Consider the following 24,089-nt stretch of genomic DNA (forward strand, 5'->3'; position numbering starts at 1 on the left):
TTTTTTCAGCTACTGTCTCTTTAAGAAACAGCAAGGGAGCTTAGAAATTGTCTCTTTGGGGCACATCAAGGGACAGTAGCACCCGACATTCTGAAACCCTTCATCACTATGGCCTTACTACAGACGTAGTCATATTGAGCTAATGGTGATTTCTCCATTTAAGAGACAGTCTGATGTTTTGGCACTTAAATTTGTTATGTATTCAACAAATTTGTTTATATCTGATAACTGTTTTTGGATCCTCAAGTACATCAATTAAAATGAATACTCCAAATATAAGACTATAAAAATGTATCTATAGCCTAAGTGGGGAGCACAGAAGCATCATAGCTTCACATCTAAAACAAGCCTAAAACACATCCCTGCTTAAAATATAAGCACTGGTATTATTTAGAGCAATAACTCGTGCAAAAATATGCAAATATGAGAAGTACAGTGTGAGACACTCATTCATTTTTCTATCTGATTGGTTTGGTTCAGTGATATCTGCTGTTAAACACGAACAAGTGTGCAGGTTATCCATATTAAAACTTCAGAACATTGTGATATTTCACCGCTGCATCATAAAAGATATTTTTTGTAAATACTGTCACTTTTTTTTAATTTTTTTTTTGCCTGTCATAGCTTCTTTAATGGATTATCCTCCTGAAATTGATTACCAATCCTGCACTTGCTTATTCTAATCAAATTATTCAGACAGAGATGAAGGGTTTGTCTTCAAGGTCTTGGACAGTCTGAGGCAGAAAAACAAAGCATGAATTACAGGAGCCAAACTCCTTCATCGTCCACCCTGACCCCACCCCTTGATCCTCCATCTTCATGCCATCACCCAGAGCCCCTCTCTGCCTAAGGGGGAATTACTAACTCTCTATCCTTGCAGCCTCAATGCTCCGGGGGTGTTACGAGGGGGAGAAGAGGGAAATGTGTTCGGTCGTTGCCAGGAGGGTAACTAGACCATCACATTCAATTTCATCTCATTCCACTTAGCAGCTTTTTTCGCTCTCCACTTCCTGCGATTAGCACAGCTCCTCTGTTTATCTGCTGGACACGGACAGCAGAGCCGGGAGCTTATCACGTCTGGAAAATCATTATGAGCCGTCAGGGGAGAAAATGAATGTCACGTTTATAGAAGGAGCTCTCAGCACGCTTTGGTTCCTCCTCCTAAAATCTGTCACCTTCCGCGTGGTTCGTTCGTTCTCCAGATTCCTCCCTCTCCGTCAGCTGGATCCCCCTCCCTCCACTCTGCACCTGGGAGTGATGGTCTGAGCAGATGGACTCAGAGGGGAAGAGGAACTCAAAGTCAAACAACAGCCCAAACAGTCCTTGCTCAATCTCTGCACTTAGAGCAGGAGAAAAAAACCCGCAGATAAGACTCCAGAATGACCCAAAGTTTAAGTTCATGTCCCAGGGGGCTGCTTGCTCAGAGCGCTCCCTCCAATCTGCATAGCTCTCTCAGGCTCCACCCACTCATTTCTCTGGCATGCTCAGCCGGACGTGTCGTTCATACTTGGATAGTAAAATCAGTAAACAGAGCTCTTCCTTCCTGATCCAAACTTTAAGACTCATTCTCTCTTCCTGTCGTCACCCTGACCGCTCAGACAGAGACAGATGAGCTGCAGACCGGCCCACTGTGAGGCCGTCTCTCCTGGTTGACCTCTGACCCCAAGCTGGCAGCGGGGTCGGAGGATGAGGTTGGGACATGAAAGGTGAGCAGAGCTGTTTCCCATGCTCTCCATCCGGAGGGGTAGCACTTCAAACAAGACGACCCCGAGACCTTGCCAGATGAAGATGGACTCTCACTGCCTCCCCCGTCTCTCCAAAAGACCCAAGCATCCGGATCCACACACGGCTGTTTATCCTGAGCTGACCGAGTCACATGAGGTTATCTAACTCCGGAGTTGGGACTTAAGATTTATTTCTTTTACGCTAAGTTCGTCCATCAGTGTCTGAAAGTTGCCCAAACTAATCTGATGCTGCAAGATCCAATTTTTTCAATACATCCATGACTTAAAAGGCACTTTGTAGTGTGTAATCTAGCTGATTTACAACTTGAAATTAATTCAAGTGTATCCAAATTTTCTTAAAATGCCACAAAACTCAAGAATAATACAAATTTTGTTTTTGACTTTCACGGACAAACAGGACATTGAAATGTCGGATGTTTCCACCAAGTTGTCCGGTTTGGTACAGTTTGGCTTGGCTTAGCTTGGTCCTGTTTGCGTTTCCACAGCAAACCGTGCCCCCTTGTGGTAGGCAGCATGCAAGCTGGATGCCGACAGCCGCATCAGTAACATAATAGTGTGACGCCATAGCCGCGTGACACAGTGTACCCCACTAATAAATCCAACGAAGAAGAAAAACGCAACACAGTTAAGAGCAATGATGAAAGACATCCAGCAATGTGTCTTCTTTGTGACTGACACATGGCTCTTTAATACAAGGTGCGATCCAGCTTTGTTTCAGAGAAGACTGTGTACCGTGTGGAGAAATACAGCTACTGTCACACTGTAAGTGACGATTCTTTCGATCAATCAACAGTCTGCTGTGTTGTAGCTCCACCTTCCAAGGTTGGATCGGTTTAGTCTGGCACCCCTACAGAAGGGTCCCAGAAACTGGGACAGCTCTTCTCAGTTATTTGGGGATATATCCCGGGATTAGTCAGTGGAAAAAAATGCGTAAAATGCATGCAATGCCGAGACGAACCAAACTGAACAGCTGAACGGGGTTCAAGTGTCAAAGAAATCCCAGGATGAGACACTTCTTCAAAAGCACACCAGAATGACTCAATCTGTGATGTCACTGATGGGTGAATGTCTTTATAAGAGCATTGTAATCTAACACCAACCAATCATAAACGTCCAGCTCTGTTCTTTAATTTTTTCAACCAACATTCAGGAATGTTGGCTTCCAGAACACTGTGTTCCTGAGTGCTTTGAAGGCTCTTGAAAGAAGCCACGCCCCCTAATCCTCCCTCACTGGGGACAGACTCTAGTGGACACCCAGGGAACTGCAGTTTATTTTAAGGAGCTCTCCTGTTCTCTAAAGACAGAGGGAGAAGAAGCTTGAAAAATATCTCAAAACTTTTTTCACCAAAACTTCAGCAGCGGTTTTTTGCATGCTTCCTTCTGAAGCTCACCCCCCTCTGCTGACCTGCTGATGACTAACTTTTGACCGACTCTGTCATCAATCTTCACTTAAATGTTCTGTTTTGTCCTGATGCTCCGCCCACTTTAAGAGCTCCAGAAGAAACAAAATCTGCGCCCTCTCTCTGTGTCTCCTCGGCTCACAGCCAAAGCTCCATGCCACGCTCAGAGAAGAGCTGGTCCTGATCCAGCAGACCCCCCTCCCCTCTCTCTCTTTTAATAATAATCTCATTTTTTGAGTTTCAGAAACACACACAGCGAGAAAATGCGACTGTGCTGCCAGAACAGCTCGCTCTTTGTTTTCAGGCAGCTTATTACCACCAGAACGCCTGGACCTGTTCCCTCTCCCCTGTTCTCTCCCCCTCCTCCCTCCTCTCCCGCCATGTTTAATGGATTTCAGGCAATTTAGAGTTTTTTTCTTTAACAGTCTGCCTAAAAGTGGAGGAGGAGCAGATGTAGAGCGAGTGGAGAGTTTTACATTTCTGCCTCTTTGTGAAACTTTCACTGTCTCCCTTCCTCTCGCTTTCTCTTTAACACACATTCACACACTCTCACACACACATCAGGTGGTAACCGGGTCCAGAAGGGTGTCTTCCATAATGGATGAGCCCAGCTGAGTGACTCCATGAGGCTCAACTACCTGAGGGACGCTCGCTACAGGAATGCCAGGAATCTCTGTACTCCCAGAGGACACACACACATGCAGGATACACACTCTACTCTACTCCACACACACTCTCTGTATCTCTCAGTAGAGGTCTGGACAGGAATGCCTGTACCGGGCAGAGCTCACATGGTTTTGCTAACAGCTGTCAGAGCTGCAGAAACGGGACTCAGAGATCCTGCAGCCGGATGTTGATGGTCTCAGTGATTTTCATCTTCAGAAAAGTTTGATCTTTATCCATCAGGAGGTGAGAAACAAACACAAAAAGCTTGTCCTAGTAAAGTTAACAGTAACTAACCGATATCCAACTTCAACTTTTCAAGTATCATGACTGTTTTTGAATTTAACAGTGGCTCACTCTTACCGTGATACACCAAAAACACCTCACAGTTGCTACAGATTTTACGGTAAAATACTGTTAAAATTACAAAAAAATAAATCGGTCACAGTGACGCAATTCCTGAAGTATCTCCTTTCTCTTGAGGCTTCAGGCTTTACTTTTCTTAAATTAATCTAATTTAAGTTGACATAAAGCCCAATAAACTGCTTTGAACTCTGTCTTTGAAGAAAAATATTGACTGAACCGAGAATAATCGCAAACAGAAATCACAGTAAATGTTGCTTACTGACGAAAATCTAACCAAAGATGCACCTGTGTTGATCTGCAGAATTGAAATTGTGGCATAAAGTTGTTTTTTTTAGTGTATAAAACAAATGTATAGGAACAGTAATGTGTTTATTTTGCTGCTTTTCTGTAAAGATAGAGAAATGCATGCCTGAATTAGAGGAAGCATAAAGTCGCTTCTTATTTACGCAACTGCATCTACTACAGAGTCTGAACTGTTCTGGCAATCCCTACAAAGGTAACCAGATTATTTCCGATTAAGTTTTTGGCTTTTATAATCAGCTTTGTGCACTGAAGTTCAGACTTACTCTGATTCTTCAACCAGCTCTCTTTAAGTCGTTGGAGCTTTAGATTATGTAAAATCTGCTGCTTTATAACAATCAGGGTCTCTGTGCCACTTTCACCGCCGTTTCTACAGATTTCTCTGTATTCCCTGAATGCTCCCGTAGGAAGTCTGTGTTTGTTTGCACTGGAATCACTGACTTATGATGTTTTTATTTAGGGATGCTCCAGGAATAGACATCTGCTCAGAGAGGGATAGAGAGAGAAAGGATTCGGCTGCTGATAGACAACATTCAACAGGCTCAGGCAGCGATTCACTGAGAGCAATGCGTCATTCATCCTCTCATGAACCTCACAGAGCTGAGCTGTGAGCTCTCATCCTGAAAGAGGTTAACTCTTCCAGACCGATTATTTAACTAACAGTTATGTTAAAGTCATATAAATAGACTTTTGTGTTGAGAGAGGTGAATTGATGTTATTGATAACTGAAAAATGAATATTTCACAGACTGTTGGTACTAGGAGTGGTCAGTCAGCTCTTATTTGAAGAGAAAAGAGTCTGTTTAATTCAAAATCAATGCGTAGTGAATCATTTTATCTTTGTCAATTAAATACACAGAGAGGCTGTTTCTCTGCAGCTTGTAAATTAGACAATCACTTTTTGGATCATTTGCACATTTAGCAGTTGCAAAAGCTGCACAATCAGACCCTCAGATGGTGATTTCATGTGCCTGACTCAAAGTTGTCTCCTCTGTGCTCATCAACTCTTTTCCTTCCTCCTTTTCTTCCTCCATTACTCACTCATCTGCTCTCCGTCTGCCCCCGAGTCCTCCGATCGCTCTGTATCGTCCTCGTCATCCCCCGACGAGATGGCATCTGCAGAGAGTAACCACGGTTACTGCTGCCCTCTGCACACTCTAACACACTATCACACACAGTGATGCATGCAGAATCTCATGCAGCAGATATTTGGACACAGGTTTTAGAAAGAAGATCCAGGATCAGAGCCCGGATTGGCTGATAAACGTTCAGACTTCCTCCCTGACTTCTCCTCCATGGCATCTAAATAAGCTCCGCCTCCCTGACCTGCCTTCCCTGACTCACCTGTGACATTCACTATGAAGCAGACAGTGTCTTTGCCCACACTGGTGCAGGTGTACAGGCCTGAGTCCTTGGCCGTGGCGTCACGGATCTGCAGCACCTCCTGCTCTATCAACGTGCGGTTGTTGGCGCCCAGAGAGCTGCCGTCTTTGGTCCAGGTGATGGTCCCCGACAGCGGCAGAGGGCAGCTCAGCTTCAGCACCTCGCCCGGGTGCACTGAGCACACCGTGGGCTTAGAAATTTGGTATTTGTTGGATGCGTCTGCAGAGCAGGTGAGGAGGGGGAGTGGGGGTGGGAAAGGAGGGGGAAGGCAAAGGAGGGAAGAAGAGGGTGCACAGGAAGGAGGAAGGAGATGTGGGAGAGGAAGAGACAAGCCAGAGTTTAGGAAACAAAACACCAAAAAACCCCAATTCAGTCCAAAAAGAGGATCAGACCAGCATGTGTCCCCAAAACCCCCAGACCCAGATGAACCAGGAGAAACCACAAATCTTATTTTGTCCTCAGGTGAGCAGCGTGGTCAGAGAGCATGCAGGTGCAGCCGCAGCAGCAGGTGAAGTGAAACAACCTGAGTGTTTGCAAGCAGGAAAGCATAAAACCTGAGTCCATACACCAGGGTATGTGTCTGAGTGTGTGTGTGTGTATGAGGACAGCAGCCAAAGAGGTCGAAGACAGAAGCGTTTGTCAGGCAGGAGGAGGGGAAACAGGAGGGGTGTGGCTCTTTTTCTGGACGCCTTTCCTAAACTTGGAAAACTTGGACCTGGCTGCAGCCTGACTCGTCTGTTTTCTCTCTCTGTCCCTTCCCCTTTCTCTCTTTCCCTCTCTCTTCAGTAACAGCCATGGAGGATCTACGGCTCCAGGATCTGACGCCAAGGCCAACGCAAGAAACTCTGCTGGACTCCAAAGAGCATAAAACCTTCAGTTCTGGGAGAACTTCCAACTGGAGTTGCACAGAGGAGGTGAACGGCGAGCACATGAATCATGAGAGTGCAGCTTCAGGACGGATCTGTTCATGCAAACTTTAAGTCTTTGGGTCCTGCAACTTAATGCATCTTAAGGTTTGTGCAGACTTTCATCACACTCATGCACGGATGGTTAAAACGCTCCGCTCAAACATGCACTTAATTTCATCTCTCTGCATTCGACAGAGGAAGAAGTTCCCGGAATTTTTTGTGTTTCTTCAAACGAAAAGAAAAGTCGTGAGGGGAAAAAACTGCAACAATGGAAAAGTGTTTGAACCGCTGTCAAGTGTTGGATGGTGTGATTAAAGAGGCGGAGCAGGACCCAGCCCTTCCTGCACCTCAATACACCTTTTCAACAACATTCCTCCCACATTATGTTTCCTACACGTGGATGAAACACACACACACTCACAGAAACACACACGCACAGAGCGAACAGGAAGGGAAAGTCATTCCCCCAGGCCTGTAAATGTTCCCCTGGGCAGGTACACACTCAGGTACGCTTCCTGTACTGTCTTCTTTCTCTCTCTGGATCCGGACTTTATTAACCCCTGCAGCGCTGACTGTGTGGTCTGAGAGGAGGCGGAGCTCTTGTACTGCCTGACAGCAGCTGTCTTCACCTATTTTACGACTTCAGCTTCAGTTTTTTTAAATTCTTTTATTCTGATTTCAGAGTCAGCGGAGCTTCCAGAGGAGGATCTGCTGCAGCAAAGACTCCAAATGGTGACGCCAGGCTCATGTTTTTTCATCATGTCTTATCTCTGTTGTCTCCATCTGTCCCCATCCGTTACATCTCTTCCCCCCTGACCCCGCTGACCTCTTTCCGACCTCTCTCAGACCTGTCCACACCTCCCACATGCCTGATTGTTCATGGGAACCTGCAGCACAAGAACACACGGTGACTGGGGAAAGATTAGGAAGCTGCTCAGGATGCATTTTTCACCTCTGACTTTAGTAGACTTCAAGATCTGAGAAATCTGCTCTGTGGAGCTCTGAGTTCACTTTAAAGATGATTCTCCTTCAAAGAAGAAGCTTATTTTTGTCAAATTAACAGTTTTTTTCTGTAAAATATGCAGGAACTGAAAAAAAATAGTGATGCAGCTAAAAGAGTCGAGGGAGGCACGCTGAGTTGAAGAGTTCAAACTCTTCTCTGCAGAGTTTTTCATCCCTGCAAAGTTTCAAACCTCTCTGCAGCTCAGGAGGGGGTGAGAGACTCACACACACACATACAGAATAGCATCCAGACACACACTCTGCTCGATTTCTTTCAAGTAGCTCCATTTTCTCCGCTCCCTCTATCAGCTCCATCATTTTGTCTGCCTCACCCTGAAGTGTGTCTCATTTCTCTGATGGTTATTACTCGTGTCTCTCAGGTGTGATGGATTCAGGCGGTCGTCTCTACGTCCTCGTTCACACTGCCTCGCCTGAAGATAATGAGTCTCCCGCTTTCTGAGTCGTGCAGTTTTCTTTCTTGTCTAAGTGTCAGAGGGAGGAGTTTTTATCTTCTATCTTCCGCAGAGAGGCTCGTGTCTCTGCAGCTTTTTCCCTCCATCTCATTCTGCACGACAGGAGACGACTGAATGTGATGACCATGGTCCCAGAAACACACACCATCCGTGCACACACACACATACACACACACACAGAGCTAAATCACATTATCTTCTCTCCTCTCCTTCATCCTCTGCATCCTCTCTTCTGACGTCAGCCTCCTTTCTCATTCAAATCCCTCCTCAGCTTTATATTTGGACAAAGGAGTTGCTCCATGGAGACGCCCCTCCACCTCCTCACTCCCTCCCGACCCCTTTCACCCCTGACAACCTCTTATCTGCACAAATCTTCACTGACCCTCAGAGCTGATTCCCCCCCACCCGCAAGCTGCTAAAGATTAACCCTGGGAGAGGATCTTTTATCAGGGCTGAAACTTTTTGTTAACCTGCTTTAAACCCGTCGGTTCAGTGAAAATGGAGATCGTGACTTCTGGACAAGTTTGGTTGTTTGGTTTCTGAGGATGCAAACAGAGACCTAGAAGAGATTTGTGCTCACAGGAGTTAAATCTGTTGCAGTGTGAGAGCTTTTTGGATTCAGGTTCATGCAAACAAAGAAGACCTCTCATGCACTTTCTTTCCTATGGCTTTCAAACTTTTTGAATTTCATGCCATGGTCCTCTACTTGTTTCCTGAATCCTGAAATGATCATCAGTTTTAGACTGATCTTCTGAGAACAGCAGCCATAAATATGGCTTTGACTTTTCCAGGAAACTGAGCAGAAATGAAGATCAGTAACTTTCCTAAATGACCTGTCAGGATGTCATGGCGCAGAGCAGAGAGACGATTCCATGACTCTGCAGAAATGTAATCCAAATACTTAATAATGCACTAATGCACAGTTATCTTGGTGGTATTTTAACTTAAAATCTACAGTAAACAGAGAAACAAACACAGTGATTCTGTTGTAAATACTTTGACTAGTGCAGGAAAGAGAGCAGAGCTGCACCACACGGAGCTCTAACTTTCTAAGGAAAACTAAGCCACCACTTTCATTTTAATTTTTTGAACATTTAAGCTTTGTTTATCTGCAGTTTTTTCTTGAAATGCTCTGCAAGATTTTTGTAGAATCAGAGCCTTTATTTTTGCAATGAATATAAAAAATTAACTTGCTTGATTGAGTTTCTCAGCTGCATCGTTTCTGCAAGAGCCAAAAATGTGCAACTCCGAGGACTTTCTGCAGGTTCCACATTTTTAAACGTTTCTAACGAAACTGAATCACATTTTGCATAAAAAAAGAAGTTTATCTTTTACATTTGGCGTTTATCCTGCATCAGATTACTCTCACCAAAAGCCTCACATACACACACACACATACACACACATCCCTCCATTAACACCGGCCAACAGCAGCTAATAAAGTGATTGTGTGGACGTTGTATATCCAGCCCTCTGCCCTGCGGTCACAAACACACACACACACTACACCAGTGTTTGTTTGGAGTTCACTTCCACTGCCACACACACACACACTCCATTAAGCAGCCAGCTGACACTTTTACACTTTTACAGCAGCTCTCCTGCTGTGTAGATAGCAGAGTATAACAGACCATCATAAGGCTGCAACTCCTCCCCATTCCCACCTTCAAACACATAAACACACACACCCACACACACACTGACAGTCCCCTGAGTGTCTCATAAATGAGCCAACGTCACATAGCATGTAAACATGCAGAGGAGGAGAAATGATGCAAACATTTTGTTCCGCGTACTTCCGTCCTTAACGTGTGACAGATTCATCTCTGACGCTCAGTCTAACCTTCCTCTCAACACTCAGCTGTCTCAGCGTTTGCATGCATAAACATCTGAGAGTGTTTTTCTGCAGAGTATCATCAGGAGAGAAACTACTAGCTGCACAGAGCTGAGGATATTTGACACTACTTTTTTAACGTCAGTCTAGGCCTTTTAATCTCCTTACAGACCAGACACTAAAATCCATCTTTCAGAAACATTTCTGCAACTTTTAACCAGAGCTGGGACTGTTCATCATGACTAATTAAAAACAAACAATTTTTTTGTTAAATAATGGGCACAATGTTTCTCAGTGCACGAGTGTTTTTAGTGTTAAAAATAACATCCAGGGAGCTAATGTACAAAAGTGAAGGTAAGGTTCAGTCATCTTCAGCATCACTTAAATTTATAAAAAGTCTTTGACAACCTGAATCTCAAAATGTGGTAATGTTCCTTTAATTACACTTGAAAGTAAACGTGGTCTTGTTGTTTATTCTTTGTCCGTTCATTAATTCAGGCACCTACTAGTTTTACTACAGGTACACACTGTACGAGGGGTGAATTTTTGGGGGGGCAGTTTAGAGTTCGTCCAATCGGAGGTACAGCTCAGCTCACGAGACTGACGGGCGCCCTATAGCTGTTAGTGTGGAAATTCAAAGCCCGCCACTTTTCCAATATGGCTGCACCAGCCAATTTTGGTTCAGACGAATGACATCAGGGAGAATACATCCATTTATTGTAAAGTCTATGGTTCAGCCCAAAGCAAACCACAGACTATAATCTACATTGCTGGCAAACTTTTGCAGAGTTTTCAGGAACATTTCAACACAAATATCTGGACTTCAAACTCTTAAGCTTTCCAAAAAAATGTTGCTGGTTGCAGTTGAAGGAAATGTTCTTTGTTCAAGATGAAATCATTTATGTTACTTTTACAGACATAAAATATCTGGACTCTCCAGCACTTTTCTTTGTTTTTATCACATTTAAGGGCGGTTAGTTTTTATTTGCATGCACTGATCCGACTTCCTTTATCCTGATTCCTGAGCTTCGGTATTAGCCAGTATTCATTTGAATTATTTATCTCCCTAAGTACGAGGAGGAGACTGAGAGTTCTGTTTTAGTAACTTCAGGATTAAACCTGCACAGGTTGAAAGTTGTCATCCCTGCAGCTGTGTCAGCTCTGCAGACATGTCGTACATGCTTTGCCAAGATAGCTGGCTCCTCAGGGGCTGCAGGGTTGCTGACACAGGACTCAGAAACAGACGTGAAGATGTGTCCAAATATGATGTTAGCCTACGTTAGCTTAGCATTAAGATACGTTAGGAGTGTCTCCGCAGAAAACCTGATCTAGCCCTGGAGATCCTCTGAGCCCAGGTCTCAAAGTTAAAGAATGTGTTTCAGGTAAACACTCCCCTGTATCCTCTGCAGCAACAATGCTCTGTTGTCTGTGCGTCTTCTGTTACACCTGCACAGGTAAATACACTCACAGGGACAACACACACACACACACAGAGGAGTGTGTGACCGGAGCTGCAGGGCAGAGAGGGGGTCAGAAACATCTCAGTGGGGGGTGTTATTAGGAGAGAGGGGGCGGGGCCAGCCAATCTGTCTCTCTAACCTCTCCAGGTGAGAGCAGAGCAGCCGTCAGGTGACCACACACACACACACACACACACACACACAGAAGTTTGTCATATCAGGTTCCCTGCTGATCCCTCATCATGTGACCCCTCAGGTCCAGCTGCTTAATCGGAGTCACATGACTTAACTGCTGCAGCCCCGTAATCTGAAGGAGAAGTCAAATAATCCTCTTAGAGCTTCCTGAAAGAACGGGTAACTCTAGAAAACTCTCTGTGCGGCGTGGTGTTCAGGGCAAATGAGGGTCTGAAGGAGCCAAAGAGTCTGAGTCACAAACAGCAGAATCTGGAGGATGCCTGACCTGCAGGGCAAAGGGCAGGGCCAGGTACAGAGTGTGTGTGTGTGTGCATGTGTGAGAGAGATAGGGAGACAGGGAGTGGGGGTTGTCCTCAGAGATGCTCTGTTGTTAGCCAAACGTAGTATTAGCATGCTGATTAGAGCGCGGGAACAAAAGGCAGAGGAATGTGAGTTAGCATCCATCACAGCAGCTCTCATTAGCTCAACTGCAGGCTGAGAGCCAGATGCAGACGGAGCAGAGAACATTTACTAAACCACAACAGCAACAAAACAAGCTTCACTCAAGTTTGAAGAACTGAAACTCTGAGCTGTGGATTTTTCCTCTTCCCTCTCTGAGCCTCTTTCCAGGCGAGCGGGGCATGAGCGAGATGCCAGCATAAACACTGTCCCACCCTTCTTCACAGCTCTCCCTCCTCCCCCTCCTCCTCCCACACGGGGTCACAAACCTGCCTCAAACACTCGAGTACGCCCTGAACCGCCACAGACCTCAGCCAGGAAGGAAAAACAAGGAATCCTGAGCTCAACGAAATGACACAACAGACGCTCTCTACACTTAAGTGTTTGTCTCAGTTTACATTTTTAACCCCCTTAAAAAATCTGAGATCACTCCACTCTCTCTGTGCTCCAGGTTTTATGTTAAACATGATTTCAAAAAACAGTTTCTGTGTGAAAAAAGTTCATTATACTTAAAGAAACCATCTTTGCACGTAGGACAAACTTCAACTTGACATTTTCAGGAGTTCTACAAGCAGAGAAAAAAAACAAAAGTGTGAATCCTGTCTCTCATCATGAGAGGAACAAGAGGTACACCACGCTCTGTTTATGTTATTTTAGTTTTTAGTTTTTTTTCAGTCTGTAAAATATCCAAACTCTTTTCTCTGTCAGAATTGAAGTAGAAGAAGTGTGCAAAAAAAATGTTTTTCTGTCACGAAGCGTTCCTTGTTTGTAATGAAAATCAGTGTTTATTTCAGGTCATGTTTTTAAACCTGCCAAAGAAAAACTCTGAGATTAATTTTCTTCTCTTTATTCTCCAGGTGTACATCCAGAGACGAAGTGAAAATAAGTGCTCAGAAAACATTTCCTTTAGAAGAAATGTTCCTTATGAGCAAGGAGGTCACTTACTATACATGAAGCGGAAACCTCAGCCTGACGTTTGCAGGAGTTAAGCAACCAGAGGAAAAACCTTGGTACTTATCTCTCTTCAGGCTTTTACACCCCTAAAAAGTCAAATCTCTACTGTCCAGGTTTTTAGAAAACACAGAGTAAAAAAAAAAGTTACAAAAACTTAGTACCACTTGCAAGAAGTCGCCCTTATCAGTGAGGAAAATATTCACTGCTTTCTTTGCACTGAAGAGAAACACCAACCTGATATTTGCTGAAGTTTTGCAACGAGTGAGAAAAGGAAACTTTTGCATTTTTCTCTGTACATGTTTTTAAACTCCTTAAAGTCTCCCTATGTGTTTACAGTTGAGGTTTCAAAAAATTAAAGTAAAAGTCGTTTGCAAAAGTAATGCTTTACTTGACAGAAATGCTCCTTGTTTAGGACTGTACTTTTTCACATAAGAGAGGCTCCAACCTGACTTTTGCAGAAGTTTTGCAACCATAGAGAAATAAAACAAAGAGCGTGAATTCTGAGCCTCACTAAGGAGGGAACAATGAGAGGCACAAAGCTCAGTGTTTATTTCAGCTTTTTTGTTTTTAAACTCCCCAAAAAAACTCAGAGATACATTTCCCTCCCTCTTCTCTCCAGGGATAATCAAAGTTGGAGGGAAGAAGTTCCCTTCAGTGTTACTTGCCAGTGAGAAAATATTCGCATTATTGTCTTTGCATGTAAAAAAAAAAACTTCAACCTGACTTTTGCAGGAGTTCTGCAACCAGAGAGAAAATACAATAAGTGCTGATTGTTTGCCTCTGTTTTGGATTTTTGATCCATGAAAATCTTCTCGTCTAAATTTTGAAAATTTTACACAAGAAGTGCTGAAAGAGCTTTAAAGAGTTGTTCCTTCTTTGTGAGGAAATCATTCACCTTACTTTCTTTGCACTTAAGAGGAACTAAAGTCTGACATTCGCAGGAGTTTTGCAACCGGAGAGAAAAACAATGTGAATCCTACGCCACGTACCGTGTTCTGTGTTTATCTGTCAGAAACTCTGCTCACTCTACCCTCTGAGTATTAGCAAATTTAAGTCAAAGAAGTGTGCAAAAAAAACATTTTTTTGCAAAAATGTTGGGAGAAATGTTCCTTGTTAGTGAGGAAAAACATTCAGACTGTCACTTGCAGAAGTTAACAAAAAACAAAGAGTTTGCATCCGATAAGTGGCACATCATGCTCGGTGCTTATCTCAATTAAGGTGTTGGACCCCAAAAAACTCTGAGGTACTTGACACTCTTGGAGTTAACAGAAGAAGTGTGCAAAAACAGTTTTCATGCAGGAAATGTTTTTTTTTTGTTACAGATAAAATCATTCACCTTATTTTGTTTGTACGCAAGAACACCTTCAGCCTGACATTTGCAGAAGTTTTGCAACCAGAGAGAGAACAAGAGCATGGATCCTGTGTCTCAGTCTTTATCTCCTTTAAAGTTTTAGAAAAACTACAAAAATTCAGATATCGCTCCACTCTCTCCAAGCTCCAGGTTTTGGTACTAATGTGCCCCCTCCCTCCTTGAGCTCTTTTCAGTCTTTTCTTACCTTCAGGTTGCAGAGTGGCCTCCTCCTCCTTGGTGGCGGTGAGGGGGGGCCGGGCCACGCTGACGGTCAGCAGGGACAGCAGGACGGCGGCCAGCAGCCAGGCCCACAGGGCCATCCCGCTAGTGGGGGCCAGCGCTCCCCATACCCCCCTTCTCCTCCTCCCCCTGGACACTGATCCCATCTGAGGGGGTCCGCCCAACCATCAACTGCTGCCGGGGCGGCCTGTCACTCAGCAGAATTCACCCAATCACCTGGGCTGAGAGGTGAGCAGAGAGAGAGAATGCGTCAAAAAAGTAGGAGAAAAAGAAGAAAGAGAAAAGGGAAGAGAAGAAGAGAGGAACGAGTTTCTGATTCTTTATTCTGACAGAGCGAACATGAAGAAAGCCAGAAAGCAACAGAGAGCTTCAAAATCCTGTCAAACAAGCCGTGCAGCAGACATACCAAAGCTGTGAGACACACAACCAGCCTGCATCACACACACACACACACACACACACACACACACACACACACACACACACACACACACACACACACACACACACACACACACACACACACACTGCAGATCTGTAATTACATGCATTCAAATATGGTTAAGTGAAACCAATTAAAGGACAGATCCTGTTAGAGAGAGCTGGTCTGATTCTCCAAACAGACACTGAACTGAAAAACAAACTGATCAGACTTTTTAAAGTTTCCAAATCTCATAAAATGATTATTTTAAAGTCTAATATAGTCTGAATGGTGTTTCCATGGTGACCAGGTGAGTCTCTGTAGAGTTTTGATGACTTCTGTCTGCATTAAATCTTCCTCTGAGAATAATCTCAATTGATGATTTATAATCTGTCAGAGATTATCTCTGGCTCGGGTTTTGTGTCAGACTTTCACTCTCGCGTGCATCCGGAGCGCAGACCTGTTGCGCGTGGCTCCAGCTCCGTTAATGTGCCCGTAAAGATCGTTTAATGCGTCTCTGTGACTTGATTATGATGGCAGGAAGGCTCTAATTGAAACGCTATCCCTCCGTATTGGCAGACACACACTCCCTCTCACACACACACAGGAGTGTGTTTTCTGAGACATCTGCGGAGCTGAGAGTCTCCGGAGGTTTGCTGCAGTCACGCTCCTCTGCCTCCTTCTGCTCCAGCTGCACGGATCGATCCGTTTAACCCACGGAGACACATGTAGTTTGACTGTTAGAGGGCCGGCCTGAAAACCTGATTTCGCTTTAATTTGGCCCTTAGGGGCCGTGGTGAGTTACACACTGTGGACGCGTACAATCCGAACCGCGTCCTAACTTTGTTAGAGAAATGCAGCAGGTGGACTAAAGTGACAGAGGGGGATGATTCAACACATTAGAGCCCAGAAGATGAATTATGGATGAGTCCCAAACTTCAGAAAATTTACCCAGAAACCTCAGCTCTGTTTGGGATCATGGTGTCCAAAAATTCCTCCAGCTCTAAAATCTCGCTGTGCGTAAAGAAAACACCTAAACAGTCAGAAAGTAGCGTCTAATCTCTATCTGTGATGAATAAAACGAGTGTTTGGAGTTGTTTTAATTCCAGATAAGTTTCCTTAGCGTGCTGCAGAGCTGACATGTGGACACATGAGCTCCATACATGCGCGCAGCCTCATTGAATCGACTCTGAATGAACCGTCTTGGCTCTGATTGAATTCTATTGAGATTGAAATGACTTGGCTGCTCCTCGGTGGGGGCTCGTTTTTTGGAGCCTCTCGGTGATTTAGGGCTCCGGCACCAAGCAGAGAAAAAACAACTGCGGTCACGGGATAATTGGCCCCATAAAGGCGATGAGGAAAATGAAGCAAAGTAATAAATAACCAGGACACTTGTTAATGGGCCCTAAAGTGATGATGCAAGGTGCTGCGAGCTTCCTCACCTCCAAAACAAACTGGGACGGAGGAGAATCACCCTTACTGGAGCTCATTGGTCAGATCTTGAGAGCCAGACTCTCTAAATTAATACCTTTCAGAGAGATTTAAGAGTTTTTAGAGACTGAAGGGGGATATTTGGCCTATAAACAGTGAACTGGACTCAAACTGGTTATGATTTGGGGCCGTTAGAAGAAAAAAAAAACAGCACAGCCCCAAAGCGCAGAGCCGTCCTCCTCCTCTTCTTTTTCGCCTGTTGGTCGTGACAGCAGAATCCCTGACAGATGAGATTGTGAGGATCTTAAGGCGTAAACAGAAAACACTTACCAGGGAGGACTCGGATCGTGGAGCTCTCTGTTTTGGCATGCACGGATAAGGGAGGAGAGAGCATGAGCTGAATCCACAGGGAGGAATGTCTCCAACTCCACAATGCAGCAAAAAAAAAAAAAATCTGCGAGGCGCTGCCTTCTTTTTTTTCACAAATTATTCCACAGTCACCGGTAAAAATACAGATTGGAGATCATAATCCAGCCCCGACAGGCAGCGTAGTCCCATGCCATGCAGAGAAATCCGAGTTTTGACGCGTTATCCTCCGAAAAGAGCGCAGAAACCCGCAGCGCTGTCCCCCAGAAACTTTCCTCCCCGTCACCAAGTTTGTTCCAGGGCGCAGAGCATACCCAGCTCTGAGCAGCGAGCTGACAGCTTCAGGGGAAGTTTGCAGCCCCTAAAGGATCTGAAAGAGGGTTAGAAGGTAGAAGAGGGGGGTGCTCCGGTGCAAAAAGTGCTAAAATCCATCAGCGTGCGTCCCAGCGCGGAAAAGAGCGTCTTTCTCTTCTCACTCTCTGCTCTCCAGCCTCAGACCTCGCTCCGCTCCTCAGACGCTTTGTCAGGTTTACTAGATTTTTTTCTCCTCCTTACGTCTCCACACTCTGCCCTCCTCCTTCACTCCAGTGGGTGTCATTCCCCCCCAAGCACCCCCAATGTAATTCGAGCCGCTTCCTGGCCGCAGTGCCTTTGGGCCCTGCCTTCCTCCGCCCCTCTCACTGCAGAGCTGCACTTATCTTACTCACAGAGGCAAGCAGAAGCTGCAGACCGCAGGAACAACGCGCCCTAGCGGACGAGCTAGGAAACGCGCTGCAACACACTGAAAACAGAAGTACCCATGGATGAGGAGCTGCAGGTTTTGGTGCTGCATTGTTGAAAGAAAACTCAAAACGATTAAGTTTAGAGTAAAGAAAAAACTTTCTAAAGGGAAAAGACAGAACTTTAAGATTTTGCATTTAAAAATATTAGACTTTCATATTATGCACTCAATATAACAATTACTTGACAAAACGTTTAGAAAATTTAACAGTTTTAAAAGTCCATCAGAACAATTCTTAGTCCTTAAGCTGTTCCCTGAGTGCCCATTAGAGTCTGTCTCCAGAGGATTGGGGGCCTGGCTTCTTTGACTGATTCTTTTGGCTGGGAGCTGCTAGCTGTCTATGGTACCATTTACACAATAATAGTTGGACGAAATGCAAAAGTATTGTTGCGCTTCTGCCTCAGCAGAAACAGCATTTTAACCGACCCGAAACACAAACTTTTGAAATGCCACAGCCACCGTCACCATGTACACAGCGAGCCATAGTTTTCAATGAAAACACTGACGTCCTGCTGGACTTTGCGCGTGCACATACAATGCAATCATGCTGTTGTTTTGATTGTCATAGATTACCTTGTTGTGCCTGTACTGCTGTATCTGCTGAATTTGTTGACTGCCTTTCAACAAAATGTGCATCTGTTGCGCCACTTCTGCACTTAGCATTCGCCAGTTCAAAAGCTGATCGGCCCAACCCTTCTTCCGTGGAGATCTACCAAAAGCGGTCTCTGATTAAGACACTTATAGTGTCAACTGCAGGCCTGGCATGCTAACTACAGTGTTTTCAGTCCCTCAGCATTTACGTGTGAACGCAGGTTTTTTTACTCTACGTCTTTGTGTTTAGGGGTTAAACGTCATGTAAACGGGGCCCAAATTTCAGCTACTGTCTCTTTAAGGGCCTCCATGGCATTCCATTTGTACTTGGAAGTTGGAATTCCCAAGTTCCAAGAGGGAACACCCAACTGCCCCCCAGTGTTTTACGCAATCAATCATCTGCATACATAGTATTGTCCGAAGTCTATATTCAGAAATACTACTGTTATGGCAAGGTTTCTGACTTAGAAACTTAACTTGGAGATTACATCATTCCCACACTTGACTTCCTAGTTCTGGGTACAAATGAAACAGAGAATTAGCATTTTGGAAGCTAACATGGTTGAGTCATTCTGGAGTGATTTTAAAGAAGTGTCATCCTGGGATTACTCCAACACACGGTTGCCTCACAGTTTAAAACTTTGCCCACGTTTAGGATCAACATCCAACACTTGGACTTCCTGTTTGTCACTTTAAAGCTAGAGACAGTGTAGAGTAGCTCTACAGTGAGGTGGGTTGTGCATTTTGGTGCATTGTTGCAGAATTAAAAGTATCCCTCTTCCTAACTTTCCTCCAAACCCACGGATCGTTCCCGGGCTCCCCAGAGAGAGACTGAAGGCTGCCCCCCTGCAGCTTGCCCCCCTGATTCAGGCTGTCTCCTGCATTGGTTCAGCTCTCAGCCGCTCTGAAAGAGACCCAGGGGAGGCTGGAAGCTTCTAATCTGCACAGACTTTTATTTTTGTCTCACTTCCACCGCTGAAGCTTTCTCTTTCTGCACAGGGAGGAAAAACTCTTCATTCATCGAGTCAAAAGAGTTTCTAACAAGCTGTTTTTTTTCTGAGCAGAGGTTTGGCGGGTGAATGGAGAGCTCTGCGTCTGTTTTTCTCGCCTCTCCTGTCTCTGCCTGCACCAGTGAAGCCATCAGATAACAGAGGAGCTGACAGCTCGGTGAGAAGGACGGAGTGAGAGGTGAGGAGGGAGAGTTTGACTCATTTTTCAGGAGTGGCACAGAATCCCCCCTGCAGTTCCTCCCTCTCCTCCCTCTATAAGTCTATTTACCATGGCCCTCAGTATTCTCTCTTCTCTCATCGCCAGGGCCTTTGACTGAATGCTGGATGGACCCGGTGCCCCAGTCTGTGGTCTCTGTCAGCCTGTCTTCTTTCTTCATCTCCATCTCTCTTACTGTCCTTGACCATTCTGAATCTCTCTGTGTTTGCGATATCAGTGTAACATGCTAACAGCTCTGTTAGAGCTGTAGATGAACGCAGTGACTCCGGTCAGAAACCATCAGGAGGTTTGTGTGTGTGTATTTGTGGAGAGATTCCCTCAGAGCAGATTTAAGGGATGTTTGAGGCCCTTTCACTCACCCATCATTACGCTCACCTCCTGCTGATATGCTAATTCAACATGCGGCTGAAGTTAGCTCATCAACAGCTAGCCGTTACCTCCTTTTGTCCTCAGAGGATCTAATTAGTTCATTTAAACTCCCTCTGAACTCTGAAGGGTTTTTCCTCTCACATATTTAACCTTCACTCTGCAGACCCACTGCACCAGCAGAGGTTAGAGACACTCTAAAAGTCAGTTTTTCACACATTTATCTGATGGCAAATGTAATTGTGTACACTTTATTCTATAAAATCAGGTTGAAACAAATTATCCTTCAGGAGACAGGCTGGATGTTTGTGGTACAAGTGTGGAGCAGGAGCTTGAAAAACAAAGCCTGACATCTGTAATAAGAGCTTTTAAGAGGAACAAAGAGATACTGATAAGAAAATATATGATAAGAGTACTGATGATTGGCTCAAAAGACTGTATAAGAATCAGTTGTTTTGAAATACATCATTGAAAATATAGTTTAATATGAATATGTTACCATGCACTCATACCTAATTATTGTTAACAACAGCTCATTAGCGCTGTTCTTGCACTTATTTCTGCGATATTATGTTTTTGTAAGCTTTTGTAAGCACATATTCAGTTACCTCAGAAATTCCAAAAATTTAACTTTAAGCTTGAAAAATTGTTTTAATTGTTGCAAGTCCAAAACGAATTCCCAACAATTTGTTTATTTATGTATTTGTTAATTGATGTTGTGCAAAATGAGCACAACATTTTGTTGTGTAGCTAAACCATGGCCCTAATTCGGACAAAATTGGTCAGTTTGTTTAACTTCTTAAATATCTGGTTATAATAACTACACCCCTGTTAAGTGTGTGTATATATCAGACTATAATCATGTTTTGAAACATGCTTTAAATGTGTTTATTTCTGCTGTTACCAGCTTTTTGAATGGGTGTGTATGTGGTTTCTGCTGTTTCTACAGTCAGCCCCTAGTGGACACACCGCAAACTGCATGTCTTAACACTTAAGTATAAGCTTGATATTTTGAGTCTGGAGGTTGCCTCTTAAACTTCATATGAAACGTATGAGTTTTGCATAATAAGAGGCGTGGCTTATTTTACTGACAGGTGGGCAACCTGTAGCCGTGGGTGTGGAGGCCTAAGTCCTGCCTTAACTCCACCTCTTCACTTCACATCAGATGAACTGCAGTATGATATGTAAAGTATGGAATAAGAGATGGCAACTAATTATGATAGGCATCAAAACTCTGTATTAGGAACAGACTGGTGATGTCACAGAAACTTGGTCCATGTTTTATTTACTCTCTACCTATTGAATGCAACAAAGCTTAAGTAAAGATTTCTGCTTTGATTTGGAAGCTCAGGTATTTGTGTCATAGAGTAGAAGTCTGAAGTAAAGTTAGGGGGTACCTGAGGAGTCTTGGGCACAGTGAGTATTTCCTCTGCACAGCAGCTTCAGTATATGGTTTAGATTAAACCCTGAGGCGTGCGTATAGCTCTTACCCTCTTGCCACCCTCCCTCCCCTCTAACCACACACAGCTCCACGCATTTGTTTCATATTTTGCACAGGATATGAGTCAGGCCCGTTTGTTGTTTTAATCATACAGTGTCGGTGATCTATGTGGAGAAAAGGAGGGCTTTCTGCAGGCTTTGGCAGAGTGAAGCTACAATAACATATCACTGCCATTCATGATTAACAGCAGCACCCTGAAGGCAGACTAAAGAGGGATGTTGTGAGGAGAACAAGTGTGTATTATACTCAGAGAAAGTCTCCTTTAGGCTTCTGTAGTGCTCACACACACAGGGAGGGGTCTTATTGAGGGAGGGGATTGTCTCTGTGCCACTGCAGTAAAATACTGTATAATGGCTGATTGACTCCAATAGAGGCGTTCACCACAGCCAGAGCCTGTTATCTCTGCTGAAGCTCTGCTGGGAGTGCCGAGATGACTTACCAGAGACTTTTTTGAGATTTAACATCTGAAAAGTTTGAAAAATGTTCATGAAACCAGAAAAAGAAACAGGGACACAAGCCTGCAGACATGTTTATAGCCACTACAGTGATTAACCATTTGATGTGTTCTTAGGCCAAAACCTGTGGTGTAAGTGATACCATGAACTTATAAGATGGCAGGTTTTACTTGCATTCTTAAAAATGAGGGGGGAAAAGGATAACAGCATAAATAGTAATATGTCCTCAAAGTAATCAGAAGCTGTATAACACCTGTCTATTAGAAATGGAGCAAATGCTGAGGCATTACAAACTGCAGTCCCTGGAGTGTCCACTAGAGGCTCTATGCAGAAACAGCAGAAACCACACACACATCCATTCAAAAAGATAATCTTTACCATAGAAATAAACATGTTTACAGCCTGTTTCAAAACATGATTTCAGTCTGAACAGATCATTTCTCTATCAGCATTAACTGATAGAGGAGGAGTTATTGTAACCAGTTATTTATGAAGTTATCAAACTGACACATTTGGTCCATAAAAGTTGTGTCTGATTTGACCAACAGGTAGGCACCCTGGTGGGCAGCTGTCAATGAGAAAGCTGAAGGCCCACCTCTTTACTTCACTCATCCGCTGATAGTGTTCAAACCATGGAGCAACATACAGCGGAGAAAAATGAAGCCTATGCAGAAGTGCTAAAAGTTGCTGTCATCTAGAATCTGCTTGAGACTGGCTGCAGAAAGACCAAAAACCAAGTACACACCAAGCCAAAACTAATTACAGCCTGCTTCAAAAAGTTGAGTTAGGATCATCTGATTATCCAATCAGAGACATAGCTCAGCTCAGGTGACTGACGGGCACCCTATGGCTGTTAGAAAGGAAGCTCAAAGCCCACGTCATTAGGAATATGGCTGCTTCCATGAATGGTTTCATTTCAGTGTTTCAGAAACAGATGAGTGACGGCTCGGAGACCACACATTTATACAGACTGAAACAGAGTAATAATGATGTCACAGCATGTGATTACATCACACAATGCTGCTCAAAAACACTCAGGGGAACATACTAGGGCGACTGCTGATGATACTTTTGATTATGTCCATGGTTTGTACAGAACATAGTTTACATGTATTTTTCGTTGGATTATGTACCTCATAGTGAGACTTGTTTATACCTATGAGCTGCTGCTGATTTTTTAAAGGATAAACACTTTCTAACCAGAGTGGCTGACTTTCTGCTTTTAATGTTTTTCTTCAGCCAGCACAGTGACCACATAGACCAAAAACACATGTCACAACCGAAGTGCTCCAGATCTGCAGGAGGCAATGAGAGTTAATGGGTTTGTTATTGGTGAGAAAAGGAAACAAGTGAGGAGAAGAGGTATCTGGTGAACAGAACAGAAGCGGAATTAATTCAGTTTGATAGTCCCCAAATATTGGGTTAGCTTCAGTTAGCTTAGCTTTGATGCCAATGGTGCATTCCAGTTACATAAACACAGGAGAGTGGAGAGTGGTAATGACATCATCTCCCAGTTAAAAGTGTTCTAGTTGCCAAGTGAGGAAAACTTTCCATAACAGCAATATTTCTATACATAAACACTGAATAGTACTATGCATACAGCTGATTTATTGGGACAACACGAAGAACTCGTAAATTCCAACTTCCGAGCAAGAATGGGACGCACCATTAGGCTGATAGGTTTCGGAGTCAGGACACCAAACTGTTTCTGCAGGAAATAAAGGTTCCCAGTCTGATTTTTAACAAGTATTTTTTAAACAAAGAGCTTTTATCACCTTTGATTTTGCCGCAGCTAAAGAAATAGTTACACAAAGGTAAAGTTTGTAAAACTTCCTAATTTGATCATGTGTGCCGCTCTCTCTGTCTTCCTCAGCTCCACTTGAGTCCCCCTGCTTTAAGCTCAGGATCCAGCACACCATAAGTCAGCAGGTCGTCCTCCTCTCTGTCACTGATACGCTGTAATAACCTCATCCAGACAGCCGGGCCTCAGCGCAGCTCTCCTCCCCCTCAGCAGGTAACACCGAGTAGGGATAGAGGGGGAGGATAGAGGGGGAGTGGAGGCTCAATCATTCAGATTCCTCACATGTTTCCAGCTCAGTGCTCCAGAGTGTTTCAAATAACTGGGATGCCTTCAGATCGAGCTGCAGAGGAGCTCAGCTGGAAGGAGAGCAAGAGGAGATGGAAGGAGGGAGGGTCCATGTGTCAAGGTTCAAAACCAGGGTTTGGTCTTCATTCTGCA

General features: G+C 44.2%; 1 protein-coding gene across 3 annotated transcripts in view; it reads right to left on the bottom strand.

Annotated features, from left to right (window-relative positions):
- The window catches only part of fgfr2 (fibroblast growth factor receptor 2), a 43,590-nt gene extending 26,019 nt beyond the window's left edge, over nt 1–17,571 (bottom strand). The window contains exons 1-4 of one of the 3 annotated variants that reach the window (XM_074675131.1): nt 16,894–17,571; nt 14,677–14,932; nt 5,818–6,075; nt 5,515–5,589 (exon numbers count right to left, since the gene is read on the bottom strand). In XM_074675131.1, coding sequence (XP_074531232.1) covers nt 5,515–5,589; nt 5,818–6,075; nt 14,677–14,857 — 514 coding nt within the window. In that variant the 5' untranslated portion in view covers nt 14,858–14,932; nt 16,894–17,571. The remainder of the gene's footprint in view (nt 1–5,514; nt 5,590–5,817; nt 6,076–14,676; nt 14,933–16,893) is intronic. The other 2 variants (XM_074675130.1, XM_074675129.1) reach the window with 2 other exon arrangements.
- Between the last annotated feature and the right edge of the window lie 6,518 nt (nt 17,572–24,089).

This window comes from Halichoeres trimaculatus, unplaced genomic scaffold (assembly GCF_033239565.1).
Source record: "Halichoeres trimaculatus isolate MK-OKI-2021-1 unplaced genomic scaffold, fHalTri1.1 fHalTri1_scaffold_8, whole genome shotgun sequence".
Classification (NCBI taxonomy): domain Eukaryota; kingdom Metazoa; phylum Chordata; class Actinopteri; order Labriformes; family Labridae; genus Halichoeres; species Halichoeres trimaculatus.